At 52.1% G+C, this 27,544-nt stretch overlaps 2 protein-coding genes across 2 annotated transcripts; one reads left to right on the forward strand and one right to left on the reverse strand.

The window, feature by feature from the left end:
* Positions 1–2,999: 2,999 nt before the first annotated feature.
* Positions 3,000–27,487, reverse strand: LOC128912409 (uncharacterized). The gene is made up of 8 exons (XM_054208247.1): positions 27,355–27,487; positions 6,930–7,512; positions 5,853–5,941; positions 5,626–5,743; positions 4,524–4,652; positions 4,064–4,209; positions 3,652–3,777; positions 3,000–3,097 (listed from the first exon to the last, which is right to left on the reverse strand). The coding sequence occupies exons 2-8, from the start codon at positions 7,064–7,066 to the stop codon at positions 3,000–3,002; spliced, it is 843 nt and encodes a 280-aa protein (XP_054064222.1). The 5' UTR covers positions 7,067–7,512; positions 27,355–27,487.
* SPACA6 (sperm acrosome associated 6) lies at positions 10,438–26,796 on the forward strand. Its single transcript, XM_054208248.1, is given in 10 exon segments — positions 10,438–10,528; positions 23,499–23,564; positions 23,701–23,865; positions 24,379–24,453; positions 24,777–24,845; positions 25,093–25,116; positions 25,204–25,281; positions 25,546–25,649; positions 26,160–26,313; positions 26,624–26,796. Coding segments are annotated over 10 exon segments (999 nt in total).
* Positions 27,488–27,544: the final 57 nt, after the last annotated feature.

The following is a 27,544-nucleotide window of genomic DNA, read 5'->3' on the forward strand; positions in this document are numbered from 1 at the left end:
CGAGGTCACCTGATTCTCCTTCTCCCTCAGCTGTCGTTGTGACTGTCCCAGCAGTTCCGGTGCTTTTTGACCTCATGGGCCCTCTCATCCCGCCTCCCTTCTGCAGTTAAACCCTGTTCCTGTGACAACAAGTCAGTGCCCGCTCTGTGGCATCTTACCTGCATCTTCCTGACCAGGACAGCTGGTGGGAACTGTGGCCATCAGCCCCAGCTGTGCCTGACGTCTTCTTCTGGCAAAGGCAAAGCTCTGGGTGTTCTTGGTGCGTACCATGCTTCCTGAAGGAGACCAGCACCAACCAAAGTAACTCCTGGGCAATGTCCTGCTGGGAAGAGCTGATTGCAAGGTAGGATTGACGCAGGTCCCGAGACTGGTCCAGGGGTGTTCCCTGTTCCCCAGCGCAGCCACAGGTCCCACATCTGGCTCCTTCCTGCAGGATTTTGTAAAGCCCATTCCAGCTGTGAGCGCCAGGCCGAGGGGATGGGGCAGAAACAGCTCCCACCCCCAAGGGCCCCATCTCCCCATGGGCCTCTGTCCCCAAACTACTAAAACTTCCAAACAGGCCCTCCCTCTAATGGAATTATCTGCTGTTTCAAGAAAAGAAACCCTATGCTTCCAGATTAAGTTGTCTACAGCTGTTAGAAGGCCATTTGGGCTTCAATTCCAGAACAAAACAGTTTCCATTACACAATCTCAGCCACCATCTCCAAGATGGTCTTGTCATTTACCCACAAAAGCCCGGTTATAAAACATGGCTACTGAAACGTATCCTCTCCTCCCCAGACCTTTGTTTCCCTCATTCCCTCAGACTAGGCAGTAATAATTGTATGATTATTATTCTGTAATTACCATCGATCTGAAACCCCTCCAAAGCATCATTCACTGACGTGACCGACAGCACTGTGGATAAGGGAGATCCATCGCTAACCACACACCCACCTGTTAGTCCTTTTGCGGCAAGGCCTCTGTGGCCAAGCACGCCTCACGTGGACATCTCTGCCTGACAGTAGATGACCGGCCCCAAAACAGTACCTCAGGGTGTCTTGGCTCTAGTGAAGGCAAGGAATTTGGCATAATGACCCAAGCAAGTGTAAGAGAAAGCAGGATAGCAGAAGGGGCAGAAAAGGGGATGTCTCTCCCCTACTTCAAATTTCAGAGGAAAGTTCAAGGGTTTTTTTTAATCACTGCCCAGCCCAAGGGAAAAAACACAGACCTGCTGTTTAAGAACTGAAAACTACAAGAGGAAGATGATCGGGCTTGTGTAGTTACTCTTCTTTCCAGGACACATTGGTTGGTTGTTTTTGTTTTAAATCTCAGTGGAGAGCTTCAACTTAAAATCACTGAGTTCTCATACAGGAATAGCAAAATGTCCTCTGTAAATCTTTGAAAAGAACAGTACATTGAAGGGAAACTCTTCATATAAACTGTAAATGACACATTTCCGCTGTCAAGGTTTATAACACTTTTGAGTATCTTCACCACCCTCATCTTCTTTCCCTTCACTTTCTTATGGTGACAATATCGCTACCATACCTCAGCTGTTCAAGTTCTCTTGCAAATCAAGTAACATCCAAAATGCCCCTCACAGGTGCCTGTAGGTTTTGTGTTATCATCACGTTAATGACACAGCAGGTCCTGCCAAACCTACAACCTGCAAAACCTGAAGATAATCAAGAGATTACATAACTACATGACTCTGCCGTTCCTTTCCACCCCCCAGGGTCCCATGGCATGAGGGCAGGGGCAGGAAGGGCAGTCATGCGCTCAGGTCGCACCAGGGAGGAGAGAGCAGGAACCTTACGCTTGTCCTATCGCCCGTCACTTGGGAGAAGAGACCAACAGCCCCCCGGCTACACCCTCCTTTCAGGGAGCTGTAGAGAGTGAGAAGGTCTCCCCTCAGCCTCCTTTTCTCCAGGCTGAACAACCCCAGCTCCCTCAGCCGCTCCTCACAAGACTTGTGCTCCAGACCCCTCACCAGCTCCATTGCTCCACCACGCAGGTGGTCCGTGAATGTCAAGTAGCTCTCCAGGATCCCTCTTCTCTCCAAGGCCGCATCCCGCAGGATTCTTCCAAACAAATCTCTGAAAAGCTGCAGTCTGCTGTCCTGAAAGCGAGGGCTGTGGTCCTGCTCTTTGCCCTTCTCCCTCCCTTCCACATCCTCAACTCCACCGTCTCAGGGTCACTGACTTTCAAATCCTCACCCAGTTCTTCCTCCTTCACCAGTACAAGGTCTCCAGCAGAGCACCTCTCCTTCTTGATTCCTCCATCACCTGTGCCAGGAAATGCACTGTAGAAATCTCCTCGATTGCTTGAGCCCTGCTGGATTGTCCTTCCAGCAGGTACCTGGGTGGTTCAGTTCTGCAGTGAGGACCAGGGCCTGTGAACATGAGGCTTCCTTCACTTGTCTGAAGAAGGCCTCCTCTCCATCTCCCTCCTGAACAGGAGCTCTCTAGCAGATACCTGCTAACACAGCACCCACCGTGGTCTGCCTGCTGACTCTGAACCATAAACTGTCTCCTGTCCCACCCTGAGCAGAAGGCAAGTCCACCACCTCACCTTCCCAGACAGCGCTTCCCGAGGAGCCCACGTCCCTGCACCTCAGCCCTCCCGCCGTGCCATCTACCCACCACACCTCCGTGCTCCCCCCGTGGTCCCAGCCTGCTAATCACGCACAGACTTCTTGCCCTGCAGGTGGTTCTCCACGCTGCGTGCAGGAGCGTGCAGGCGCTTCAAGGAAGCACCAGCTCTGCTGGTTTCCCAGGGAGAGCATGAGAGGCTCCTGGGTCGTGCTGCCTGTGTGTTGGCACGTGCAGGAGTGGGGCTGCACATGTTCCTGCTGTGGTGCATGTGTGGACTTGATTCCCTCCTGCTCCAAGGAGCAGTTCTGGGATCACACCTGGGGTGTGTATAAACCCTTTAGACTGATCCATCGCCAGACACAGGCCAGTCAGTCCAGCTGGGAACAGCCCCAGAGCTCTTTATTTTGTATTTGTAGGTGTACCTCAGCAGCTGAGAAGCCTCCCAGCCCCTTGGCTAACAGCCACTGCTATAGCCACCACTCCCGGCACCTTCCCCTCTGCTGCGATACCAGCATCTAGTGCTAGGGAGGAAGAAAGAAAAGCGTGTGATCATATGCACAGGGAGAAGGGAGAGAAGTCCTGCAGGCATAGCTCAGGCCACCTGTGTTGTGATCTGATTGCCATGAAGCCTCAACGTGTCTGTGAAGCGGGAGAGGCCCCTGATGCCCAAGCCCATGACAAGGTCCCAGGTGCAGCTAGTCAGCCTGGGGCTGAGTCTGGTGGGGCTGAGACCTTGGGTGTCCCATACAGGTGTCCCCCCTGGGGGCAAGGTGTCTTGGGGCAGGACTCTGCAAGGGAAGGACATGCGCTCTGGTTTGGAAAGGAGAGAGCCAGCCATCAGAGGGATCCCTCTGCTTTCAGCCAGTACTTTTACATCCCCCATGGAAAGCCACTTGTGGGTGCCCAGGCAGTCCCCTTGGGTGTCAGGGAGGTCCAGCCCAAAGCCAGCCTCCAAAATCTGCTTCTGTCTCACAAGGGCTGCCAGAAAAATCCCTTCTTTCCCCCAGGGCTGCCCTCAGTGGAGGCAAGGGCCCTGCAGCCGTGGAAAGCACCATCCCTTTTTGGAGACAGTTACCAGGGAAGCTGCCTCTGCTGCTGTTGACGCCACCTCTTGTTCTCAGTGACGTGCTTGTATATGGTCCTCTGTGCTTGCTGTGGCTCCAGCCTTCTGAGGACCTGGGCGGCTCATGGGGAAAGGGGGCTGCAACAACAGGGAAACGTCATCCCTCAACCTCTGCCGGAGACCCTTCTGCCTCTCCCCGCCTCCAGCCCCTGCGCCCACCCTGTCCCCTGTGTGCCCAACCCTTTCACCCTGCAGGTGAGTTTGGGGCCTTGGCTGTCAGGGTAGCCCGGCTCATGCCCGGGTTAGGGGACATCAGAGGGTGTCCTGTGCAACCCCAGGAAGCAGGGACAGGGAACATGGACATCTCGGCATAGTCATGGCTGCTCCACTGCCCCAGGCTGTGGCAGAGCAGGCATACACTTACTCAGGCTGGAGTCTGTCCATCTGGGCTGCTGCTGCCGTCTCCTCTGCTGGGAGAGGGTTTCCAGCCTTCCTCCACCCCTGCCTGGCCTCCTTTCTCCTGGGCTGGGCTGGAGGGTGGGGAATCGAAGTGCCTCCAGTGCCGAGGGCCTGCCAAGGAGGAGACCCTCTCAGAAAACCAGAGGGCAAACAGAGGTGCCATTTCCCAGAGGACCTCTTGAAAGGAGCCTGCAGCAGGACCTGGGCGCCAGGAGACTCTGTACCATGTGCCCATCATCACGGGTCGACAGCTGCTTCTGCCCCTCACATCCTGCTGCTGATCTCTCCCGCACGGGGACGAGCAGGCAGAGCCCTGCCCTGCAGCTGGGTGTCAGTCCTGCTCCCACCCCGTGAGACCTGCCACCCCGGGTGCCCTGACAGAGAGGGTCGCTGCTGCTCTCAGCGGTGTCAATCGCTGCCCATACCTGGAGTGGCTTTTGGTCCTCCCCTGCAGACCAGGCTTCCCACACTGCCAATTCCGCCTTCGCTTGCTGCAGCTACTCTTCCCACTGGATCTTTGATTTCTCCTACTCTGCAGAGAGCTGCCAGATCTCCTGGAGAGGATGGAAACACAGCAGCAGGCAGGATTAGTCTCCACTCCTGGAGGGGCTTCCTCTGGCTCTGAGCCACGTTGGTGTCCCTCAGCTGCCCAGTCACCAGCACTTTGCCCCTGCCCAGATCAGAGTCCTGCCAGGCTCCTCAGCTCATGGCAGACACAGATGAGTGACCAAAGACCTCCACTGTCAACGACCTTGAAAGGACTAGCACATTTTCCGTAGCCCCTGGCCAGAATCAAGTGTTTCATGATGACCCAGGGGGCAATAACAGGTGGGAAGGGTGTGCAGCACCTTCCTTTTCGTCAAGAAGATCTGAAGGAGGTGACAGACAGGTGACAATGAAAAGAAGCCAAGGGACTCTTTCAGGATGGCTCTCTGCACACAGAGGCATTTGCGAAGTCTCAAGCAGCGTGGTAGTTGGAGCAAGGCAGAGCATGCACCTGCAGCATTCTCCCGAAGCCTTCAGAGGACAGGATGGCAGCGGTGGGCCTGGCTGCAGGTACAGGCTCCTGCCTGACGGCCTCCATCATCCTGGGGGAGCTGCCTAGACACAGGGGGAGCACACTGCAGAGAGACACCAGGAGGAGTCGGCATGAGCATGGGGCAGGTTGATCTCCCATTTTCATGTGGGATCCAAGCTCCCCAGGCTGGAAGAAGAGGCGCGGGATGTGGGGCCATTTCCTGTGGGATGGGGGAGCCTTTCCTGAGCCACATCAGATGGATGGGGTGGAGAGGCAGTGGAGAGGACTGCACCTCAGGTCTGCTGGAAGGGCAAGCAAAGTGATGTGGGGCATACTCAACATCTGCCATCTTCCCCACCAAGGGGCCTGTGATGAGGCAAACGAGCTCATGAAAACTGTGGGGCATGTGTCAGGGACCTTCCTGAGTCCCTCCAGCTGGAGTGTCCAAAGGGGATGTCTCTCCTACATGGGCTCAAGGATCCCTTTCATCCCATCCCACAAGGTCTCACCTGGCAGAAGTCTTCTCCCCCAGGTCTTGCTGCCTTCTGCCTGGACTCTGGCTTGGCAGCACAGGGAGGGAAAACTTTGCCCGCCACTGCAGCAGCTTCTCAGGATGCCCCGCTGTACCTGGGAAAGGAGGAAGCTCTTTAGAGCAGCCCCATGGCGAGTGCGTTTGAACCAGGCTGTGGTCACCCAGCGTGGGGAAGGGATGGAGAGCTGGGACCCATTCCCATACCTTTTCTGATGCTCTGCTGTTCTGCAGCCTTCTTGTGACAGTTGGCGGGAGCCTCGACCACCGCGGCACTGACCACAATGAACTGAAAACTGGAAAGCAAGTGATGACACAGGTTTGAAGAAGGGTGACCCCTACCCTCTGCAGCTGCCCAGCACCAATCCTCCTGGCTGTCATGCGAGGCATGGCACCCCTACCCTTTGTGGCCATGCAGAGGTTTTATTTGCAGTCTCCCCCCAACACCAGAAGATGTAGCTTAAAGTCCTTTCCGTGTACAGCTGCTTCTCTCTGATGGGAATGACGGCAGGTTGGGCGTGAGAAACACGATCACAATGCCCGGCCACTCCAAGAGAATACAAGCATAGCCCAAACTCATCATTAGTTCACCAGAAACTAGTCACTTCAGGACTGATCCCTGACTCAATGCTGAGTGCCGAGCCCCAACAACACACGCTCCTGAGCAGGAGCTGAGAAGCCAGAGGCTCAGTCGGTGGAGGGCTGCAGATGCCGCACTCACCTCGGGAACGCATGGTCAGGAGCAGCCTGCATCCCCCGAGCGGTGGTCGCTCCACTGGAGACCACTGCACATGGCACCCACAGCCTCCGCAAAGTGGCACAGAGCTGTAAGAAGCTTCCCAAGGCAGTTTTCTCTTGGATCCCAAAGGAAGTGGGCACTGTGTCCTGCTCCAAAAGAAAGCCACTTCTCAACAGCCCTCTCCCAAACTCTCCTCCGTGAACATTAGCCCTTGCTCTGCTCTGGAGAAGCTGCAGAGCAAACCCCGAGACTGCGCAATATAACACTGCCAGGCTTTTCGTAGGGCAAGGACCCAGAACCTCAGAAGAAACTTTCTTTCCCGAGGCAGAAGTCAGTGGGGGTGAGCATGGGGAAAGGCGTGTCACTGCCCTGCCACATCCAGGCTGGCCAACGGCGATCAGGTTACTCACCCTTCCATAGGCTTCCCAAAGACACTTAAGCATCCTCAAAACCGGAGCAACTTACAGTGTGAAGCAGTGCCATGTGGCTGGCCTTGCTCTCCAGTCCTGTGACGCAGTCAAAATAAAACCGCATGCATAGCATACCATCTTGGCAGGACAGAACGCCAATGTCCTTGAAGGCGAAGGAAAGGTGCTGCCCGTTCCTCAGTTGGAAAGAGTACAGGAGTATGGTGTCTCGCACGCAGTCCTCCACCATGTGCCGCAGGAAGGAGGTGGCTCATGATAGCCACCTGTAGTTCAGCGGCTTGATCTCGACATCCTCTGCAAGGAGGAGGAACATCATCACTGCCACAGCAAGCTAAATTTCCATGTAAGATTCGTAACAAAATGCCACAGAAAAGGTCATTTATAAACACAGCTCTTGGGGAGTGGTTTGTTTTGGGGGCGCTCAAGCCATCCCCCGACCTTTGGAGGCAACTCTCTCCTTCTCCCAGCCCTTTCCAAAGAGCAGAGAGCACACAGCTGCCCCTAGACGCAGAGCGGGGAAGTGGCGGGTGGCCGCTGCCTTCTCAGCAGGGATAACCACTGTGGGGAACGTGAGCTCCTGCAGACATGCCACGTCAATGTTCAGCTGGAATACTGGTCTTTGAGCTGTAAACATCTCTTCTTCACCCTGGAATTGCTCTCGGATCATAGCGAAGGTCCCGAGTCCTGGCAGCAGGAAGCACTGCCTGGGAAAAAGACCAAAGGCTGATGAGTGAGGACTTCAGAGACGGGCAAAGTGAAAGCTTTGGAAAAGGCCCCCCATGTTCTCCATTTGTTTTCTTCCCCTCCTCAAAATATTTGACAACATCCCTTGGCTAGAGAAGATCCCAGGCACTTCCAGCACAGGGAATACCCCTGGGACTGATTCCTATGGATTATCCTTGGCATTGGACCCGCATAATCCCCTGTGTCTCTGCCTGGTCTCTTCACTCTGACCACAGCAAAGGGCAAAACCCTATCGTCCGACAAATGCTTTCTCAGGCTAGAAATGGACTTGGTTTCTCCCCTGGTTGACCAAGTAGCAGCTCTCGGCAGATGGAGTCTTCTCGGTGTGCTGCCACAATGCTCAGGGAGGGATTGCTCCCTGGAGCCCAGGCTCTCCAGGGCAAAGGGCGACACTTCACTGTCTCCTAACCAGGAGGGCTTTCCCCAGGCTGAGGCTCACCCCTGCCGTATCCCCACATGGGGACACCAGGATGGAAGTGCTTATGGGCTCCCTTTTAACCTTCCCTGCTTCTTCCTGCCTCTCTTACCCAACCTTGTCTGCAGTGAGGAGCGGCGGGTTCCCCTGCTTGGCCGAGCTTTGGCCGGTGATGGCTGCTCACACCTGTTTTGGAGCTGGCTGCAACCGTCTCCCACTGGCCCTGGCAGCCCCTCACCCGCTCCCGACCAGGTCCCACTGCAGCTCCCACTGCTCACCCCTTGCCATCCACACCCAGCACAGAGCACCCTTGCCCCCGCCAAACACGTGCTTAAGGACCCTTGGGACATGCATCCATTATAAACTCTGCCTTTAGCATCCTCTCAGTGGAAATGAACTGCCCCATTTTCAGCAAAGGTCCAACCTGACACTCAGTTGACTGGGTAACTGATTTCCTTTTCTATTGGGCTTCACCAGAACTTGGGATCCAGACTCTGGACAACCAGGACTCCAGCAGTTTGTCGCTTGGATCTACAACTTAGATATGTTTTTTGGGGGTTGTGCCTGTGCATAAGCAAGGTGCTACATTCAGGTTGCAAACAAACCAGCACAGCAGATGCCCACCATCAATGAGCGCACATTTCCATGCTATTATGAAACACTGCTGGTCCTGGAAGATGTGTTTTGTTTTCCTAATCAGAAGCCCTTGTCCCATACATACATTGTAGAAACACGCACAACTCTACAAAACCAAATCAATGGTTTGTACAGAAGCTGCAGAGCTAAGGTGCAGTCCATTTTTTTGTTTAATTTAGGTCCCTTAACAAGTGCTTATTATCGATACCTTGATCTACCATGCCCGTTGCCCACAAGAATAGCAACGTCAAAGTGAATGTGACTAGAAAGGCATTTTTAATAAAAGGAGAAAGGAAGCCAAGAAAGCCAAAGACCAAAAAGAACAAAAATGCTTGAGAATTTTGACAGCTTGGGATTACCAGTATTTTACAAACTCTTAAAAAGCATTTGAGAAAGTCATATCTTCATCATAGACAAGATAAGAGAAAGGCAAAGCTGATCTGTTAGCATGTATTATTTCCCTTTGTTGCAATATTTATTGGCTTAAATAGTGAGACATACAAGAATAAGACAGAATGTAGAGAAATACAATAATAAGACAGATAGTTCTGTCAGTCTTTGCATTTTTCAATCCAACAGAAACTTAGGAAAAGCAATACACAAAATAAAAACATTGAATAACCTTCATATAAGTTAGGTAGTGTGATGGTTTGACCTTGGCTGGCTGCCAGGTGCCCATCCAGCCACTCTATCACTCAGCAGGACGGGGGGGAAGAAAATAAGATGAAAAAGATCTCATGAGATAAGATAAAGACAGCTTTATAAAGAAAAAGCACATGCTGCACACAGAAGCAAAGGAAAACAAAAAGGTTTTTTCTCTACTCCCCATCAGCAAGTGATGGCCACCTACTGCCTGGGACGTAAGGCCTCAGCACGCGTATCGCATCTACAGAACACAAACGCCCTAATGATGAATGCCCTCTCCTTTCCTTCTTTCTCGTAGCTCTTATTGCTGAGCAGAAGCCATGTGGTGTGGAATGTCCCTTAGGTCAGTTTGGAACAGCTGTCCTGGCTATGTCCCCTCCCAAGCTTCTGCCCACCCCCAACCTACTGGCCTGTTTGGGTGGGGTCAGGGGCAGTTTGGAGAGACAGCCTTGATGCTCAGCAGTAGCCAGAACACTGGCATGTTATCAACAGCTTCCAAGCTACAAATACAAAGCCCAGCACTCTGCGTGCTGCTGTGGGGAAAGTGAACTCCATCCCAGACAGACCCAGGACATCCTTACATGGTCTGTCCTGGCACCCCTGCACACAAAGAAGAGGTGCAGCGTATTACAGAAGAAAAAGCTGCAATGCAAAGATGTCTTACAAGACATGAACAACAGGACTTGACCAATAGTGGGCTTACCTGTACAAGTGGGTTTGCTGCTAGTGAAAAACAGACCAAACCATCTGAAAGTGTCAAAGTTGCAAGAAAATTGTGCAAACTCAGCTAATAAATATGCATTAAGGGCACTCGCACAGAGGCTTTGCATGTCCAAATGCTCAAAAGTGAATGGTAACAGACGATACCATGGCCAAAGTCAATAGGTTATGTAAATTGTAAAAATCAATGCGCGAATAGGGTTCAGATTGCCTACAAGGAATTAAGAGTTTTAACACAGGGTGAGTTTAACTCATGCTCCCAGCTGAGAGACGTGTTTATTGCTGGCAATAACAAAGGGGAGTTAGCTAGTGTGTATCTAGAATCACAGAATACCTTGTGTTGGAAGGGACCTTTAAAGGTCATCTAGTCCAGCCCCCTGTCCTGGTTTGTGGTAAAACAGAATCTCTGGAGGAAGAATCCCATTCTTCCCCTGAATGGACCCACGTCGCAGCCATTAGTAGAAGATGCCTTCCTACGAGACTGACACAAGAGAAATTGAACTCACTCCAAGATATCCTGTGGTTAGTCGCCCCTGCGACTGTGGAGAGGACATGAGTAAGTGGGATAGAAAACCTACCTCACCCCTACAGGCATGAGTAAGTGAGTTGCGAGATAAAACAGACAGAAGAAAGAATTTTTCCAGGAGGATGGTTGCTCCGACCTATGGTGAGCGATCCTCCAGTCCAGGTAGGAACTCATCTGCTACTGGTAGGTACTATGCTCAATATTAGAAGGGCCCTGCCTCCAGCCAGGAGGAGGAGAGGGACAGCTGAGTTTATTGGACTGAGTGGATTTGATGGCCTGGCACATTAGAGCCACAGAATTATATAGCCCTGGTAGACACTGGTGCACAGTGTACCCTTATTGCCATCGGGTCATAAAGGGGCAGAATCCATCGCTATTTCTGGAGAGACAGACAGATCTCAAAAACTGACTGTACTGGAGGACGAAGTGAGCCTAACTGGGAATAAATGGGAGCAGCACCCCATTGTGATTGGCCCAGATGCTCCGTGCATCCTTGGCATAGACTACCTCAAGAGAAGGTATTTCAAAGACCCAAAAGGGTATTGGTGGGCTTTTGGTATAGCAGATGAAGAGGCTGAGGACATTACACAGCTGACTACCTTACCTAGTATTTCTTTCAGCTGACCCTTCTGTTGTGGAACTTATGAGGGTTAAAGAACAGCAGGTACCAACTGCTACCACCATGGTGCATTGATGACAATATCGCACATACCGAGACACTCTGATTCCCATCTAGAACCTGATTCGTCGGCTGGAGACCCAAGCAGTGATCAGCAAGACATGCTTGCCCTTTGACAGCCCTATATGGCCAGTGCGAACGTCTGACAGAGACTGGAGAATTAACAGTAGACAATTGTGGCCTGAATGAAGTCACACCACCACTAAGTGCTGCTGTACCAAACATGCTATAACTTCAGTATGAACTGGAGTCAAAGGCAGCCAAGTGGTATGCTACAACTGACATTGCTAATGCAGTTTTCTTAATCCCTTTGGCAGCAGAGTGCAGGCCACAGTTTGCTTTCCCTTGGAGGGGTGTCCAGTACACCCGGAATCGAGTACCCCAGGAGTGAAAACACAGCCCTGCTATTTGCCATGGGCCGATTCAGACTGCACTGGAGAAAGGTGGAGCTCCAGAATGCCTGCAATACATTGATGGCATCATTGTGTGAGGTAATACAGCAGAAAAAGTTTTCAAGAAGTGTAAGAAAATAATGAAGATTCTTTTGAAAGCAGGTTTTGCTGTAAAAAGAGGTAAGGTCAAGGGACTGCACGGGAGATCCAGTTTTTGGGAATTAAGTGGCAAGATGGGCAACACCAGATCCCAATGGATGTGATTAACAAAATAACATCTATGCCCCCCCCTACTAAAAGAAAGGAAACACAACCCGTTTTAGTTGTTGTGGGTTTCTGGAGAATGCATATTCCAGGTTATAGTCAGATTGTGAAAACTCTCTATGAAGTCACTCAAGAGAAAAATTATTTTACATGGGGCCCTGAGCAATGACAAGCCTTTGAGCAAATTATACAAGAGATTGTGCATGCAGTAGCCCTTGGACCAGTCCAAACAGGACAGGGCATTAAAAATGTGGTCTACACTGCAGCCAGGGACAATGGGCCTACCTGTAACCTATGGCAGAAAGCACCAGGGGAGACTTCGGTCAACCCCTAGGATTCTGGAGTCGAGGATACAAAGGCTCCAAGGCCAATTATACCCCAACTGAGAAAGAGATATTGGCAGCATGTGAAGGAGTTAAGCTGCTTCAGAAGTAATCAGTACCCGAGCACAGCTCCTCCTGGCCACCCCGATTACCAGTACTGGTCTGGATGTTCAAGGGTAAAGTTCCTTCTACTCATCACACCACAGATGCTACCTGGAGTAAGTGGGCTGCCTTAATCACTCAGTGAGCTCGAATAGGAAACCCAAATCATCCAGGAATCATAGAATTGATCACAAACTGTCCCAAAGGCAAAGGCTTTGGAATGCACCAGAGGAGGTGGTGACATGTGCTGAGGAAGGCCCACCTCATAATGAACTCTCAGATAATGAGAAACGGTATGCCTTGTTCACTGATGGGTCTTGTCATTTTGTAGGAAGGCATCAAAAGTGGAAAGCGGCTGGGTGGAGACCTACACAATGAGTCACAGAAGCGGCTGAAGGGCAAGGTGAATCAAATCAATTTGCAGAGGTAAAAGCCAACAGCTGGTCCTAGACATTGCTGAATGAGAAAAGTGGCCAATATTCTATCTCTATCCTGACTCATGGATGGTGACAGATGCTCTGTGGGGGTGTTTAAAGCAGTGGAAGCAGAGCAACTGGCAGCGCAGAGGTAAACCTATCTGGGCTGATGAATTGTAGATATTGCTGATTGTCTAGGAAAACCAGTTGTAAGGATACAACATGTAGATGCCCAGGTACCCATGAGTCGGGCCACTGAGGAACATCAAAACAATCAACAAGTGCATCAAGATGCTAAAATTATCCAGACAGACTTGGACTGGGAACATAAAGGTGAACTATTTTTAGCTCAGTGGGCCCATGACACTTCAGGTCATCAAGGAAGGGATGCCACATATAAATGGGCTCGTGACCGAGGGGTGGATTTAACCATGGACGCTATTGCGCAGGTTATCCACGACTGTGAAACGTGCATCGAAATCAAGCAAGATAAATGGTTAAAACCTTTTGTGGTATGGGGGACGATGGTTAAAATATGGGTATGAGGAGGCCTGGCAAATTAACTATATCACACTCCCCCAAACCTGCCAGGGTAAGCGCTGTGTGCTTACAGTGGTGGAAGCAAGCACCAGATGGTTGGAAACCTATGCCATGCCCCATGCCACTGCCTGGAATACCATCCTGGGCCTCAAAAAGCAAGTCTTATGGTGACATGGCACTTCAGAAAGAATTGAGTCGGACAATGGGACTCATTTTAAAAGCAATCTTGTAAGTAATTGGGCAAAATAACATGGCATTGAGTGGGTATCCCCTGTCATGCCCCATCATCTGGGAAAACTGAGCAATACAACGCACTGTTAAAAACTACGCTGAGAGCAATGGGAGGCAGAACTTCTAAAAATTGGGACAAGCATTTAGCGCAAGCTACTTGGTTAGTTAACACCAGGGCACCCATCAATCGAGCTTGTCCTGCTCAGTCAGACCTTTTACATACTGTAGAAGGGGATAGAGTCCCTATGGTGCATGAAAAGAATATGCTAGGGAAAACTGGGGTTTTCCTGTGTCAGGCAAAGGCAAACCCATTTGTGGGACAGTTTTTGCTCAAGGACCTGGAGGTACTTGGTGGGTGATGCTGAAAAATGGAGAAGTTCAGTGTGTACCTCAAGGATATTTAACTCTCGGTGAGAATACTCAGTTCTGAGTGACAGATGTTAGCTGTTATATAATACAAAGAGTGTTCAATAAGTGTTTTTCAGGATGACATAACAGTGATGAAACTTGAGCTGGCTTCATCAAGTGGTGTCCAGGAAAGTCTTTGAGGTGGTGGACATGCTATCTGTGGGCATGAACCACGATGAATTTCATACCATTTTTTCCTGCCCTAAGAGTCTACTAGGATAGATGAAATCCTGCAATTATGAACTAAATTAACTTAGCAAACTTTTGTGTATAAAGATAACTTATAAATGAGTGACCTGTGCATATATATATATCTAGATAAGAGAGTGTGTGTGTATAGATTTGATAGATAAAAAAGTAATAATGATCTCAGCATCACGCAAGTGGCATGGACTAAGAGGTGGAATGTCCTTGTTTGAGGTAAAACAGAACCAATTTTCTGTTTTTACTTTTTAGCTAAGCCTCTTCTAACTAACTGAACTCGCTGAAATTAACAGCATAATGTGGAGACACATTCAGGTGATAAGACCTGATTATTTGTAATTTATGACAAGGAATAGTAGGCAGAGAAGCTCTTGCTTATACTTACTGCTACAAAAACCAAGGCCAGATAACTTTGTTATTTGCCCCATTGGAGGGTCAGAAGCAGAGAACTGCAGAGGGGTTGCACCTCTGGGAGGAGCGGACAGGAGAGGTGACCCAAAACTGACCAACAGGGTATTCCACCCCATCTGCATCATGCTCAGTATAAAAGCTGAGGGGTCAAAGGGTCAGCCTCTTTCTTCAATGACCAGCATCCGAGGAGGACTATGTTCATCTGCCTTTGATCCCGTTCTGTGCATTTTTGAATCCAGATCCAGAATCCAGTTCCTCTCTGTCACTGAGTCCAGTCTGGGACTTCCCCAGTGCCTGCTGGTGACGTGATCGCCGTTCTGAGAGCTTGATACGGTTTCGTATATATTGTATATATTTCATGATTTCCTTTTTATTATTTTATTATTAATATTTCATTAAAGTAGTTTAGTTCCTTCTGAACTCCTAAGTCTCTTGGACAGAGAGGTGTGGGAGAGCATCTGTCATTCGTCTCAGTGGCCAATCCAGCCCAAACCACAACACACCCCCTGCAATAAGCAGGGACATCTTCAACTGGATCAGGTTGCTCAGAGCCCCATCTAACCTGACCTTGAATGTTTCCAGGGGTGGGGCATTGACAACGTCTCTGGACAACTTGGGCCAGTGTTTCACCAACCACATTGTAAAAAATTTCTTCCTTGTATCTAGTCTAAATGTTCTCTCGTTTAGTTTAAAACCATTACCCCTTGTACTGTCATTACAAGCCCTACAAAAAAGTCTGTCCCCATCTTTCCTGTAGGCCCCCTATAAGTACTGGAAGGCTGGAATAAGGTATCCCCAGAGCCTTCTCTTCTTCAGGCTGAACAACCCCAACTCTCTGAGCCTGTTGTCATAGCAGAGGTGCTCTGGCCCTCTGGTCATCTTCGTGGCCTCCTCTGGACCCGTTCCAACAGGTCTATGTCTTTCTTGTGCTGAGGCCCCAGAGATGGAGGCAGCACTGCTGGTGGGGTCTCACCAGAGTGGAGCAAAGGGGCAGAATCCCCTCACTCACCCTGCTGGCCACACTGCTTTTGATGAAGCCTAAGATATGGTCAGCTTTGTTGGCTGTGGGCACGCGTTGCCAGCTCGTGTCCAACTTTTCATCCACCAGTACCCCCAAGCCTTTCTCAGCAGGGCTGCTCTCCATCCCTTCATCCCCCAACCTGTATTGATGCTGGGGGTTGCCCTGACCCAAGTGCAGAACCCTTCACTTGGCCTTGTTGAACCTCATGAGGTTCACATGGGCCCACTTCTCAAGTCTGTCCAGGTCCCTTTGGATGGCATACCGTCCTTCAAGCATGTCAACCACACCACTCAGCTTGGTGTCATCTGCAAACTTGCTGATAGTGCGCTCCATCCCACTGTCCCTGTCATTGATGAGGATATTGAACAGTAATGGTCCCAATACAGACCCCTGAGGGACAGCACTTGTCACCGATATCCATCTGAACATTGAGCCATTGACTACTACCCTCTGGATATGACCATCCAACCAGTTCCTCATCCACTGAACAGTCCATCCATCAAATCCATATCTGTCCAATTTACAGAGAAGTTGTAGGGGACCGTGTCAAAGGCCTTACAGGAGTCTAGATAGATGACATCTGTAGCTCTTCCCTTGTCCACCGATGTAGTTACTCCATTGTAGAAGGCCACTAGGCTGTCCAGGCAGGACTCGCCCTTGGTGTAGCCATGCTGGCTGTCTCAAATCACCTCCCTGCCTTCCATGTGCCTTACCATAGCTTCTAGGAGGATCTGTTCCATGATCTTCCCAGGCACAGAGGTGAGGCTGACAGGGCGGCAGTTCCCAGGGTCCTCCTTTCTACCCTTTTTAAAAATGGGTGTGATGTGTCCCTTTTTCCAGTCACCGGGGACTTCACCTGACTGCCATGACTTTTCAGATGTCAGGGAATGTGGCTGGGCAACTACATCAGCCAATTTCCGCAGGACTCTGGGACATCAGGACTTATGTATGTTCAGGTTCCTCAGGTGGTCACGAACCTGATCTTCTCTCACAGTGGGAAGGTCTTTGCTCCTCCAGTCCTTGTCTTGCAGTCCATCCCTGCAAGGCAGAGGTTGCCAGTCCAAGGCAAAAAAATTGTTGACTACCTCAGCCTCCTCCTCATCCATTGTTACAAGTTTGCCAGTCTTGTTCATCAGTGGGGTATGCTTTCTTTGACCTTCCTTTTCCGGCTGACATACCTGTAGAAGCCCTTCTTATTATTCTTTGCATCTCTTGCTAAATTCAGCTCCAGCTGTGCCTTGGCATTTGTGACCCCATCTCTACACAACCAGGCAGCGTCCCCATACTCTTCCCAGGATAACTGTCCCTGCTTCCACTGCCTGTGCATTTTCTTCTTGACATTTAGTTTGACCACGGGGTCTCGAGAGCAGAGTAGAGGGGGAGAATCACCTCTCTGGATCTGCTGGCCACGCTTCTTTTGATGCAGCCCAGGATGCGATTGGCCTTCTGGGCTGCAAGCACGCATTGTTGACTCATGTCCAGCTTTTCATCCACCAGCGCCCCCAAGTCCTTTTCCGCAGGGCTGCTCTCTATCACCTCATCCCCCAGCCTGGATTGATAACGAGGGTTGTCTCCACCCAAGTGTAGGACCTTGCACTTGGCCTTGTTGAACTGCATGAGGTTTGCTTGGGCCTACCTCTCTAGCTCGTCCAAGTCCCTCTGGATGACGTCCTGTCCCTCTGGCACATGGACCACACCACTCAGCTTGGTGTCATCAGCAAACTTGCTGAGGGTGCACTTGATCCCACTGTCTATGTCATCGATGAAGATATTGAACAGTCCCAGTATGGATCCCTGAGGGACACCTCTTGTCACCCCTCTCCACCTGGACATTGAGCCATTGACCACTACTCTCTCAATGCAATCATTCAGCCAGTTCCTTATCCACCGAACAGTCCCCCCACCAAATCTCTATCTCTCCAGCTTAGAGAGAAGGATGTTGTGGGGCTCCGTGTCAAAGGCCTTGCAGAAGTCCAGACAGATGATATCCGTTGCTCTTCCGTTGTCCACTGATGCAGTCACTCCATTGTAGAAAGCCACCAGGTTGGTCAGGCAGGACTTGCCCCTGGTGAAGCCATGCTGGCTGTCTCAAATCACCCTATTCTTTAGGGACATTTCTTCACACTCTAGCCGTTCCTTAACATAGAGGGCAACACCTCCGCCCCTCCTTCCTCACCTGTCCCTTCTGAACAGCCTGTATCCATCAGTAGCCACATTCTAGTCATAGTATTCATCCCATCAGGTTTCAGTAGTGGCCATTATGTTGTAGCTTGCCAGCAGCATGGTAGCTTCCAACTCCTCCTGTTTGTAGCCCATGCTGCGTGCATTCGTGTAGAGGCACTTCAGCCGGGCTGTTGGCTGTGACGCCTTCTTAGAGAAGCAACCCTTGGTGTGTTTCACGGGTGTTTCCCTGCTGACTCAGACTACCTCAGGAGCCGCTGGCTCATGTCCATTAGACTTTGACTGTGATGTAGTATCTCCAGCATGCCTTGGGGCAACAGGTCAAAGGCCCTTACTAGCGCCCCGTCCCTCTGACCCTGATGTGTTATCCCACAGCTTGTCATAGACAAGCCTAATATTATTATCCCCCTCCCCCTTCACATCTAGTTTAAAGCCCTGTCGATCAGCCCCACAATCTCTTGGGCAAAGACCCTCTTCCCCCTTTGAGAAAGGTGTTTCCCATTTGATGCCAATAAGCCCAGTGCTGTGTAGGCCATCCCGTTGTCAAAAAAAACACAAAATGGTGGTGGTGACACCAGCTGCGGAGCCATGTATTAATGGACTGGATTCATCTGTTCCTTCCAATGTCACTGCCTGCAACTGGAAGGAGTGAGGAGAAAATAGCTTGTGCCCCAGATTCCCTTACCAACATTCCCAAGGCCCTGACGTCCCCTTTGATTGCTCTTGGTCTACGAGTCGCAGCTTCGTCTCCACCTACATGGAAAATCAGTAATGGGTAATAGTCTGAGGACTGTATCAAACTAGGGAGTTTCCTGGTGATGTCCTTAACCCAGGCTCCAGGAAGACAGCAGACTTCCCTGTGAGGAGAGTCTGCAACCGGCATATTGGACCCTCCGTTCCCCTCAGGATGGAGTCACCAATGGCTATAATACTTCTTTTCTTCCTTGTGGATGTGATGATATGGGCGGTACGCCTTTCTGACTGTCGAGATACCTCTGGTGTAGATTGCCCATCATCCACATCCTCATTTGACTGGCCTTCCTCATCCAGTACCTCATATTTGTTGTTCAGAGGTACCAGGGGGGTGGGGTGGTCAAGGAGAGAGTTCACCTGCTGCCCCGACTGTGAACTTGCCTCCATTCACTCCCTTCATTTAGGCTTCTGCCTTCTGCCTGACAGGAGCAGGGTACAGGGGCCCCTTGATCCTGGTTACTTCCTGACAGGTGCTTCTGTTTCTGTATCAAGGAGGGCAGAGCCTGGCTCCACCAGTCTATTTCTTCTTCAGCCTCCCTAACCTTCCCTGACCTTTCAACTTCCTCTCTCAGCTCTGCCACCAGGCTGAGCAAATCGTTTACCTGTTCACAACGCACACAGCAGTTCTCATAGCTGCCTCCCGATGCCAGTGAAAGGCTCTGACACTCCCTGCAGCCCATGACCTGGACGGCTGTATGTTTCTGTGGGAGCTCCATCTGGCTTCCCACATCCATTCTGGCTGAGGTTGAGCGTGCAACCTTCTTCTGGGTGGAAGCCATAGCTGAGCTCCTTAGCTCCTTAGGGAGTGGGATGACTGCTCCTGTTGTGGTGCTCTCAGGTGACGCCCTGGGCAATGTGCACTTGCTGCTTGCTCACTCAGTGTCCAGAGATATGGCCGCTGCACCAGGGGTGCTGCGTCTGCCCGTGTCTCCTTAGCTGTCACTGCCCCCCGGAGCTGCCGCGTATAGGCCTGTTGTGTTAAAGGACTGTAGTTTCGATATTTGTCTGTCAGTCCCAGGACTTTCACTGCTTTACTATCAGAGTCAAACCAAAGGACTTTCACTGAATCAGATTCACAAATAATCGAAATTTATTATTTTATTGAGAGTGACAGTCGCAGCTTCAAGATTGCTGTTGATAAATTCACTAACTACAATAGCGCTACTTAATTAAAGTTAATATTGCCAGCAAAAATAATGATAGTACAACAACCTGGGGTAACATTCCCCAGAGGGTGAAAGGCGCAGTGCTTACCCAGAAAGGCGTCCCTACCTGGGGCGGAGGAAGAGAACACAGCCCGTCGACTGGTCCGTCGAGTATCAGGTTTCTTCTCTCCCAATTTAACAGTCGTTTTCTCCATTCTTTTATCCCCATAATTACGAGGTTTCCTTCCCCTGGGTGACGTGTAGTATGATTTGGGTGGAGAGACGAGTGCTATAGTCATATATGTTTAGCATGATCTCTAAAATCTTCATTAGCATATACAGGGGTGTCAACTTTAATATGCGTTTCACAGGTAATGAGGCAAAGGTCCATCACCGGGCATGGCAGCCTCTCAAGTAAGCAAAGAGCTACACGAAGTCTCTGTTATATTGATTTACTGTCTCTGCTGATGAAAAGCAGGGCTGTCCTGGCTCCCCAAGACTCCCCCATTATTTATGTACCCTGTGATAGCCAGACAAACCTTCACTCCCCTGGGTTGCACAAGAGATAGCAAAGCCAGTCTTAATTGCTCTTTGAGCACAGACACTTCACCTCATGATCCAAATTCCACAAGGCCCGGGCTGGCTGCTTTTCCTGGCTTTGAGAAGCCCCAAAACTGAGCCCCTTGCCCGTCCTTTTTGACGAGATTCCCTTCCCCAGTGCAGATTTATCTGCACTGGAGACGTTGGGGTGGTTGAAGTCCCCCAGAAGGATAAGGGCCTGCGAGTGTGATGACTCCCGTAGCTGGAGTAAGAAGGCTTCATCAGTAAACTCCCTTTGTTGGGGTGGCCTGTAGTAGACACCAGTAGACACAAACCACAAGGTTCTCTTTGTTGCCTCTGTCTCTAATTCTTATCCATAAGCTTTCAACCTGCTCATAGCTATTCTTTAGAGAGAGGTCTTCACAGCCTATCCATTTTGTGACATAGAGGGCAACCCTCTACCCCTCCTTGTTTGCCTGTCCCTTCTGAACAGCCTGTAGCCATCAATAGCTGCACTCCAATCATGGGATTTGTCCCACCAAGTTTCAGTAATGGCAACTAGGTTGTAGCTTTCTAGTAGCACGGCAGCTTCCAGCTCCTCCTGTTTGTGCCCATGCTGTGTGCATTGGTGTAGAGGCACTTCAGCTGGGGTGTCAGCCATGTCACCTTCTTAGGTGACATGGCCCAGCAGAAAAGGACCTGGGGGTGCTGGTGGACGGCCAGCTTAATGTGAGCCAGCAGTGTGCCCAGGTGGCCAAGAAGGCCAACAGCATTCTGGCTTGTATCAGGAATAACGTGGCCAGCAGGAGTAGGGAAGGGATCGTGCCTCTGTACTCGGCACTGGTGAGGCCTCACCTCGAGTACTGTGTTCAGTTCTGGGCCCCTCTGTACAAGAGGGACATTGAAGTGCTGGAGCATGTCCAGAGGAGAGCTACCGGGCTGGTGAGGGGTCTGGAGACCAGGTCATATGAGGAGAGGCTGAGGGAGCTGGGCCTGTTTAGCTTGGGGAAGAGGAGGCTGAGGGGAGACCTCATTGCCCTCTACAACTACCTGAAAGGAGGTTGGAGAGAGGTGGGTGTTGGCCTCTTCTCCCAGGTGAATAATGACAGGACCAGAGGAAATGGTCTGAAGTTGCGGCAGGGGAGGTTTAGATTAGATATTAGGAAGAATGACTTTACTGAAAGAGTGGTCAGGCACTGGAACAGCCTGCCCAGGGAGTCGGTTGAGTCACCATCCCTAGAGGGATTCAAGAAACATCTAGATTTGGCACTTCAGGGCACGCTCTAGTGGCAGAGATTGTAGGGGTTTGGTTGGTTTTTTGTGTGTGTGTATGGTTGGACTCGATGATCTCAAAGGTCCTTTCCAACCATGAAGATTCTATGATTCTATGATTCTATGAATGATGTTTCCCTGTTGGCTCCTATTACCTCAGGAGCCCCTCGCTCATCTCCGTAGGACCTCAAGTGTGCTGCAGTATACCCAGCATGTCTCAGAGCAACAAGCTGAGTGCCCTCACTTGCACCCCATCCCTCTAACCTTGGCATGACATCCCGCAAGGGAAGCCTGATATCATCCCCCTCCCCCTTCAAGCCTAGTCTAAAGCTCTGTCAATGAGTCCCACTAGCTTCTGAGCAAAGACCCTCTTCCGCTTTGAGAAAGGTGAATCCCATCTGGCACCAGCAGGCCTGGTGCCATGCAGGCCATCCTATTATCGAAAAACCCAAAATTATGGCAGTGACACCAGCCACAGAGCTATGTATTAATAGACTGGGTCTGTCTGTTTCTTCCAGTGTTGCTGCTCACAACTGGAAGGAGAGAGGAAAAAAAAAAACTGTGCTCCAGATTCCCTTACCATCCCAAGGCCCTGAAGCCTCTTTTGGTTGTCCTGGGACTACGCATTGCAGCTTCATTACTACCCACATGGAAGAGCAGTAATGCGTGATAGTCCGAGGGCTGTACCAGGCTAGAAAGTTTCCTAGTGATGTCCTTAACCCAGGCCCCAGGGAGGCGGCAGACTTCCCTAAGAGAAGGGTCTGTCCAACATATTGGACCCTCTGTTCCCCTCAGAGGGGAATCACCTACAACTGAAACCTGTCTTTTCTTCCTCATGGTGGTGGTCCTGATACAGGAGTGGGCCTTTCTGACCTTGCAACATCTCTGGTGTAGATGGACCATCATCCACATCATCCATTGACTGGCCTTCCACATCCAAAGCCTTGTACCTGTTGTACAGAGGCACCTGGGAGAGCAGGGTGGGCAAGGAGGGGGTTCATCTGCCACCCCAAGTGTGGACTTGCCTCCATTCATTCCTTTCCTTTAAGCTACTGCCTTCAGCCTGGCAGGGAGAGGATAGAGGATCCCCTTGATCTTGGTTTTATTTTGGTGTCTGTTCCTGTTTCTGTCTCAGGGAGTGCAGAGAACAGTTCCACCAGTCTCTCTCTCACGATGCTCCTTCACCTTTCTACTTCCTCCCATAGCTCTGCCACCAGGCTGAGCAGATCATCCCCCTGGTCACACCTCATACCACTGTTCTCACGGCTGCCAGCTGTCATCAGCAAAAGGCTCTGGCACTCCCTGCGGCCCAAGACCTGGATGGCTGCACATTTTTGTGGGAATTCTGTCTGGGTTGCCACTTCCATTCTGGCGAGTACAGAGGACCTGGCATTCCGTCGGGTGGAGACCACAGCTGAGCTCCTTCTGAGAGGGTGACAACCACTGGCTGACCTCACCTCTCGAACTGGCAGAGTGATCACGCCCTAATGCCCCACATTTGCCTGCTCTTTTGCCACGCTCCTGGTCACTTGTGCTCCCCAGGCTCTTTTTCATAGGTGTGGGGGTGGCTGTGGTTGCTCTGCTGCCCTGGCATTTCCCTGCCTCAGGAAACACCTCTGTGCACCAAAACCTGACACTCTGCTGCGGGCTGGGCCATCCCAGAGCAGCTCCCCTTGGCGGGCGAGTATGGAGGTGTTCGTGGAATGAAAAGGAGAAGCCTTGCATAGGTTTCAAAGAAGGGGATTTGGGAACTACAAGGTACTGGGGATGCTGACAAGACAGGATTATAAGGGGTGAAGGTGAGGAATTAGACATCTAAATATAGGGGATTTGGGGACACTAAATAATGTGACTGGCAAGGACTGAAGGTAGAGGATTTGGGGAGACCAAAATGAGGTACTGGGAGCCCCTTCTCCAGCCCACGCACCTGAGGGGACCCATGTGTCTGGGTATCGCCACTCCTCTCAAGAGGGGACCCAGGCACCTGGGACCTGCCTAGGAACCCCACTGTCCCCTGGGGATTCAGGCACCCGGGCTCCGCCTCGGAACCCTGCTGTTACCTGGAGACCTAGGGACCGGGGCTCCGCCTAGGAACCCTGCTGTTCCCTGGGGACCCAGGCATCTGGGTGCTATGCTTTGGGGCCAGGGGGTGGCGGTGGATTCCTCTGAAGCTGGTGCTGGCCCCCTGGCTCCCTGGAAACCAAAGCATCCAGGCAGGGGGACCTGGCGTGTGGCAGTGGTGGCCCTGGTGTCATGGCTCCCTGGAAACCAAAGCATCCAGGCAGGGGGACCTGGCTTGTGGCAGTGGTGGCCCTGGTGTCATGGCTCCCTGGGGCGCACCCCTGCCTGCTCTGCTTTGGACCCCCCATTCAGTGGGCATGGCTCTGCCATGACATTACTGGGTCCCCTGCCAAGGACCCCCGACATCAACACTGCCTTGAGGCCCTCGTCCAGGCTGCTGTGCCACTCACCTCTGTCGTTGTGGGTGCGTCATGGGACCGCAGGGACACCCAACCCAACAGGAACCCTGCCCAAGGTGTAGGGTCCTAACTGGCACCTCCATCCCACCAGGGACCTTCATCCCAACGGGGACCCCTGGCCTGAACAGGACCCTCTGGGGTTCCCCACTTCAACCAAGGCCCTCACACTGACACTGGCCAGGATCCTGAGCAGTTAGGGACCCCTTTCCTAAATGAGGACCCCAGGAACCACCCCAGACAGGCACCCTAAGGATACCGAACCATGCCAAGTTCTTCCCAGTCCTGACCTGGACCCCAGGGGCCTCTAGGAACCCCAACCTTGGCTCGGACCCTGATAATCACCTGACCCTAACCAGGGACACACTGTGGACTCCCGGGGACTCTCTATCCCCAGGGATACCTAACCTTTCTCAGTATCCCTAAACCCTGATCAGGACTCCAGGAACCCTCAGAAACCCCCAGCCTGTACCGGACCCTCCTGTCCTGAACCTCCAACCTCAACCCCGTACTGGTTCTAGGTTCAGAGCAGCACGAGGCACTTCGGGAAATCATCATGGATGCCCTGCATTTTCTGGAGAAGCAGAGGGACATGAGTGAGCAGAGGATGTGGGACATGTGAGGGGGGCCAGGACATGGGTCCTGGGGGATGGGCGTGGAGGCCTTGAATAGGAGGTGTAGTGAGGTATAGAATATATGGATGTCTGTAAGGGGATATTTCAAGAATCCTGGGGGTACATGGCCTTCAAGGTATACAGCTTCTGGGAGTTTTTGAAGGCGTATTTGGGTATATATGGGACTCCACGATGGATATATGGGGTCGAAGTGAGTTGTACAGGGGATCTGTAGGGCCTGGGGAGCTCTCGTGGGGATTGAGGGGAGAGCACATTGTCTCACCTGGACATCTGGGACACCCCAGAGTCCTTTGAAGTGTCTCTGCAGGAAGCCGTGAACATAATCTGGGTGAAGCTGAGCCAGCTGGAGGAAGGTATGGGGCCAGTAGGGACACCCACCCAGGACTCCTGGGGTACCCCTGGGACCCCCACTCAAGGGACTGTTACAGGGACCCCAACCCTGGACGTCTACACCCCAGGAACCCCCACCCTGGACACCCCCATCCTGGAGACACCCTCAGGGACCCCCTCTGGGCTGGACAAGGGCTGAGCCCTGACAGCTCATCACAGGCATGTGGATCCCCAATGATCCCCAGTCTAATGCTGCTTCCTCCCTACCAGCTCCAGCCTGTGTCCCGCCCTGTGGTGAGTGCCCATCACTCTGTCTTGCCACCCCCCTGTCCCCTAGTACATCTCCCATCCCCCTGGGACCACCAAGTCTCTTCCTCCCAGGGTACCAGCCAGCTGCCCGTGTCTTCCAGTGTGCTACCTGCCGCCTCGTGGACTGCCAGTTTCCCCTGGACTGCCCAGGTATGGGGCCATGGTAGACCCAGGCATCCAAGCTGGGCTAAGCGCCACCCCGGAGCTGGGTGTCTCCAGGGCTCTGGAGGCAACCCTCGTTTCTCACATATGGGCACGCCTGCTGGGCCCACCATTAGCGCACAAGCGTGTGCCAAGGTACATGCTTACCCATCCCCACTGCGAGCACATGAACACATGCAGCCGCACAGGAGCACAATCATTTCTGTAAGTGCATGAGCAGATGTGAACCGATGTGCCTGTCAATGCTCCCAGTGCAGGATACGTGGGCCCACGCGGAGGAAGCCATCACGCTGCACTGCGATGTGCCCTTTGCCACCCCCCCGAACCTGCCCATTACCTGGATGTTTGCCAAGGATGTGAGTTGCACATGCCTGTGTAAGGGTGTACGTAGACATTCATGAGAGGGCTGGGCATGGGTAGCAAGGCCTGCATGAATATAGTTGTGCACTTGGGGCGAGGACTGTCAATAGATACAGGTATTGCTTATACAGCAGGTATGTGTGCTATGAGTACTGTGTGTGTAAGCATGCACAGGATGCAAGCACGTGTTCAGCTACATGAAGGGTGCACACGAGCAGGAGGCAGGTCACTCGTGTTTGCAGATTATGTGCACTTGTGTGCACACGTGTGCGAAGGGAGTGACTTTTGCATATGCTCTGCTTGTGCGTCCCTGTGTGCGCACACACAGAGGGCATAAGTAGCACCTCTGGGACATCAGGTGCATGCACACGCATGAGCCAAGGGTACAAGAAGCATAAAGGGGACATGACAAGCATGTGCAGGACATGGGTGTCTTTGCACGACATGTGTGTTGTTTCGTGTACCTGGTGGACCATGCTGCGCTGATGTGTTCCCCCATGCCCCAGCTGCGCACACAGGATCTGGCGCTGTTTGAGGAGCTGCAGGGGAGTGCAGAGGGACCTCTCAGTCTGACCCTCCAGCAGCCCACTCCAGGAACCATCGCCTGTCACCTGGGGGTCCTTTCTGAGCCCTTGGTCCGCAAGTACTTCTACCTCAATGGTGCGCCGAGACACCTGAGCACCCTGGGGGCAGCGGGCAATGTGGGGTGGAGGAGGACCTCAGACCCCTGGGTCCATGGGAGGGGGGTGCATGACGGTGTGAAGAGGGTCCATCATGGACAGGTGGATTGGAGCAGGTCCTGATGCCTGGCTCCTCTGAGGGCAGTGGGGCATCTGGGATGGTGCAGGGACCCCGAGACACCTGGATCCCTGGGGGGTGGTGAGGTCTGTGGCTGGAGCAGGTGCTGTAGGGGCACCTGGTCCCTGGTGGGGGCAATGCCCCATGACCTGAGGTGCCTATGTCTCCACAGTATCAGAGGGAAACGTGAAAGCAGATCAGGGACTCCAGGCTCAGTTCAAAGCTGTGCTGCTCTGGCCCCACGGCATGACCCCCCTGCACCACATGGTGTCGCTGGGGCTGGGGCTGGCACTTGGCTCGATGGCGCTCGTGCTGCTGCTGATGTGAGTCCTCCTGACATGGTAAACCTTACCCTCAAAATCCCCATGCATCTCGGGCTCCCCGCAGACCAGCATGGGACTCACAACACACCCCCACCCCCGGACCTTGAGTCCCTTGGGATTTCATTGGGCCATAGACTGCTAGGACTCCTAAACTCACAGGGCCTCCTATTTCCCCCTGGCCCATTGTCCTCTGGCCCGTTCCGGGACCCCTCCCTTGCACCTAGGACCACTCCAGGCTACCTTGCTTCCTCCAGATTCCCTAATTGCCCCTGGGATCCTGTCACTTTCCCCCATTTTCCCCAGAACCCCTAGTGTCCGTCTGAGGGCCCCAGTTACAGTCAGTTGCTCCCAGTTGCCCCCATGGTCCCATACTTTCACCCTTAGACCCATCAGTTGCTCACAGGACCCCTCAGATGCCCCATGATCCCCCCTCCCCTTTCCCCCCCACTCCCTCCCCAGGCGGGGATATAGGGTCCCCTCCCCCCTCCTCCTCTTTCCCCATTCCTCCTTCTGCCTCCCAGGGCCATCTGGCAATGCCGAAGGCTCCTAGACCTCAATGACCCCTGGACATCCCACAGACCTGGACAACAGGGTTCCCCAGGGGATTCCAGATGCCTGGATTCACCTTAGGAGAGCTTGACACGTGGATCCATCGCCGAAGACCAAAATTTCTCCAATTGCTTTTCTTGCATTAGGGGTGGCATGTGCAGATGAGAGCAATCTGAAAAGAGAACCATAGAGTTCAAAAAGTCTGGATTATGCTGGAGATA

The sequence above is a fragment of the Rissa tridactyla genome, chromosome 7, assembly GCF_028500815.1.
Source record: "Rissa tridactyla isolate bRisTri1 chromosome 7, bRisTri1.patW.cur.20221130, whole genome shotgun sequence".
Taxonomy (NCBI): domain Eukaryota; kingdom Metazoa; phylum Chordata; class Aves; order Charadriiformes; family Laridae; genus Rissa; species Rissa tridactyla.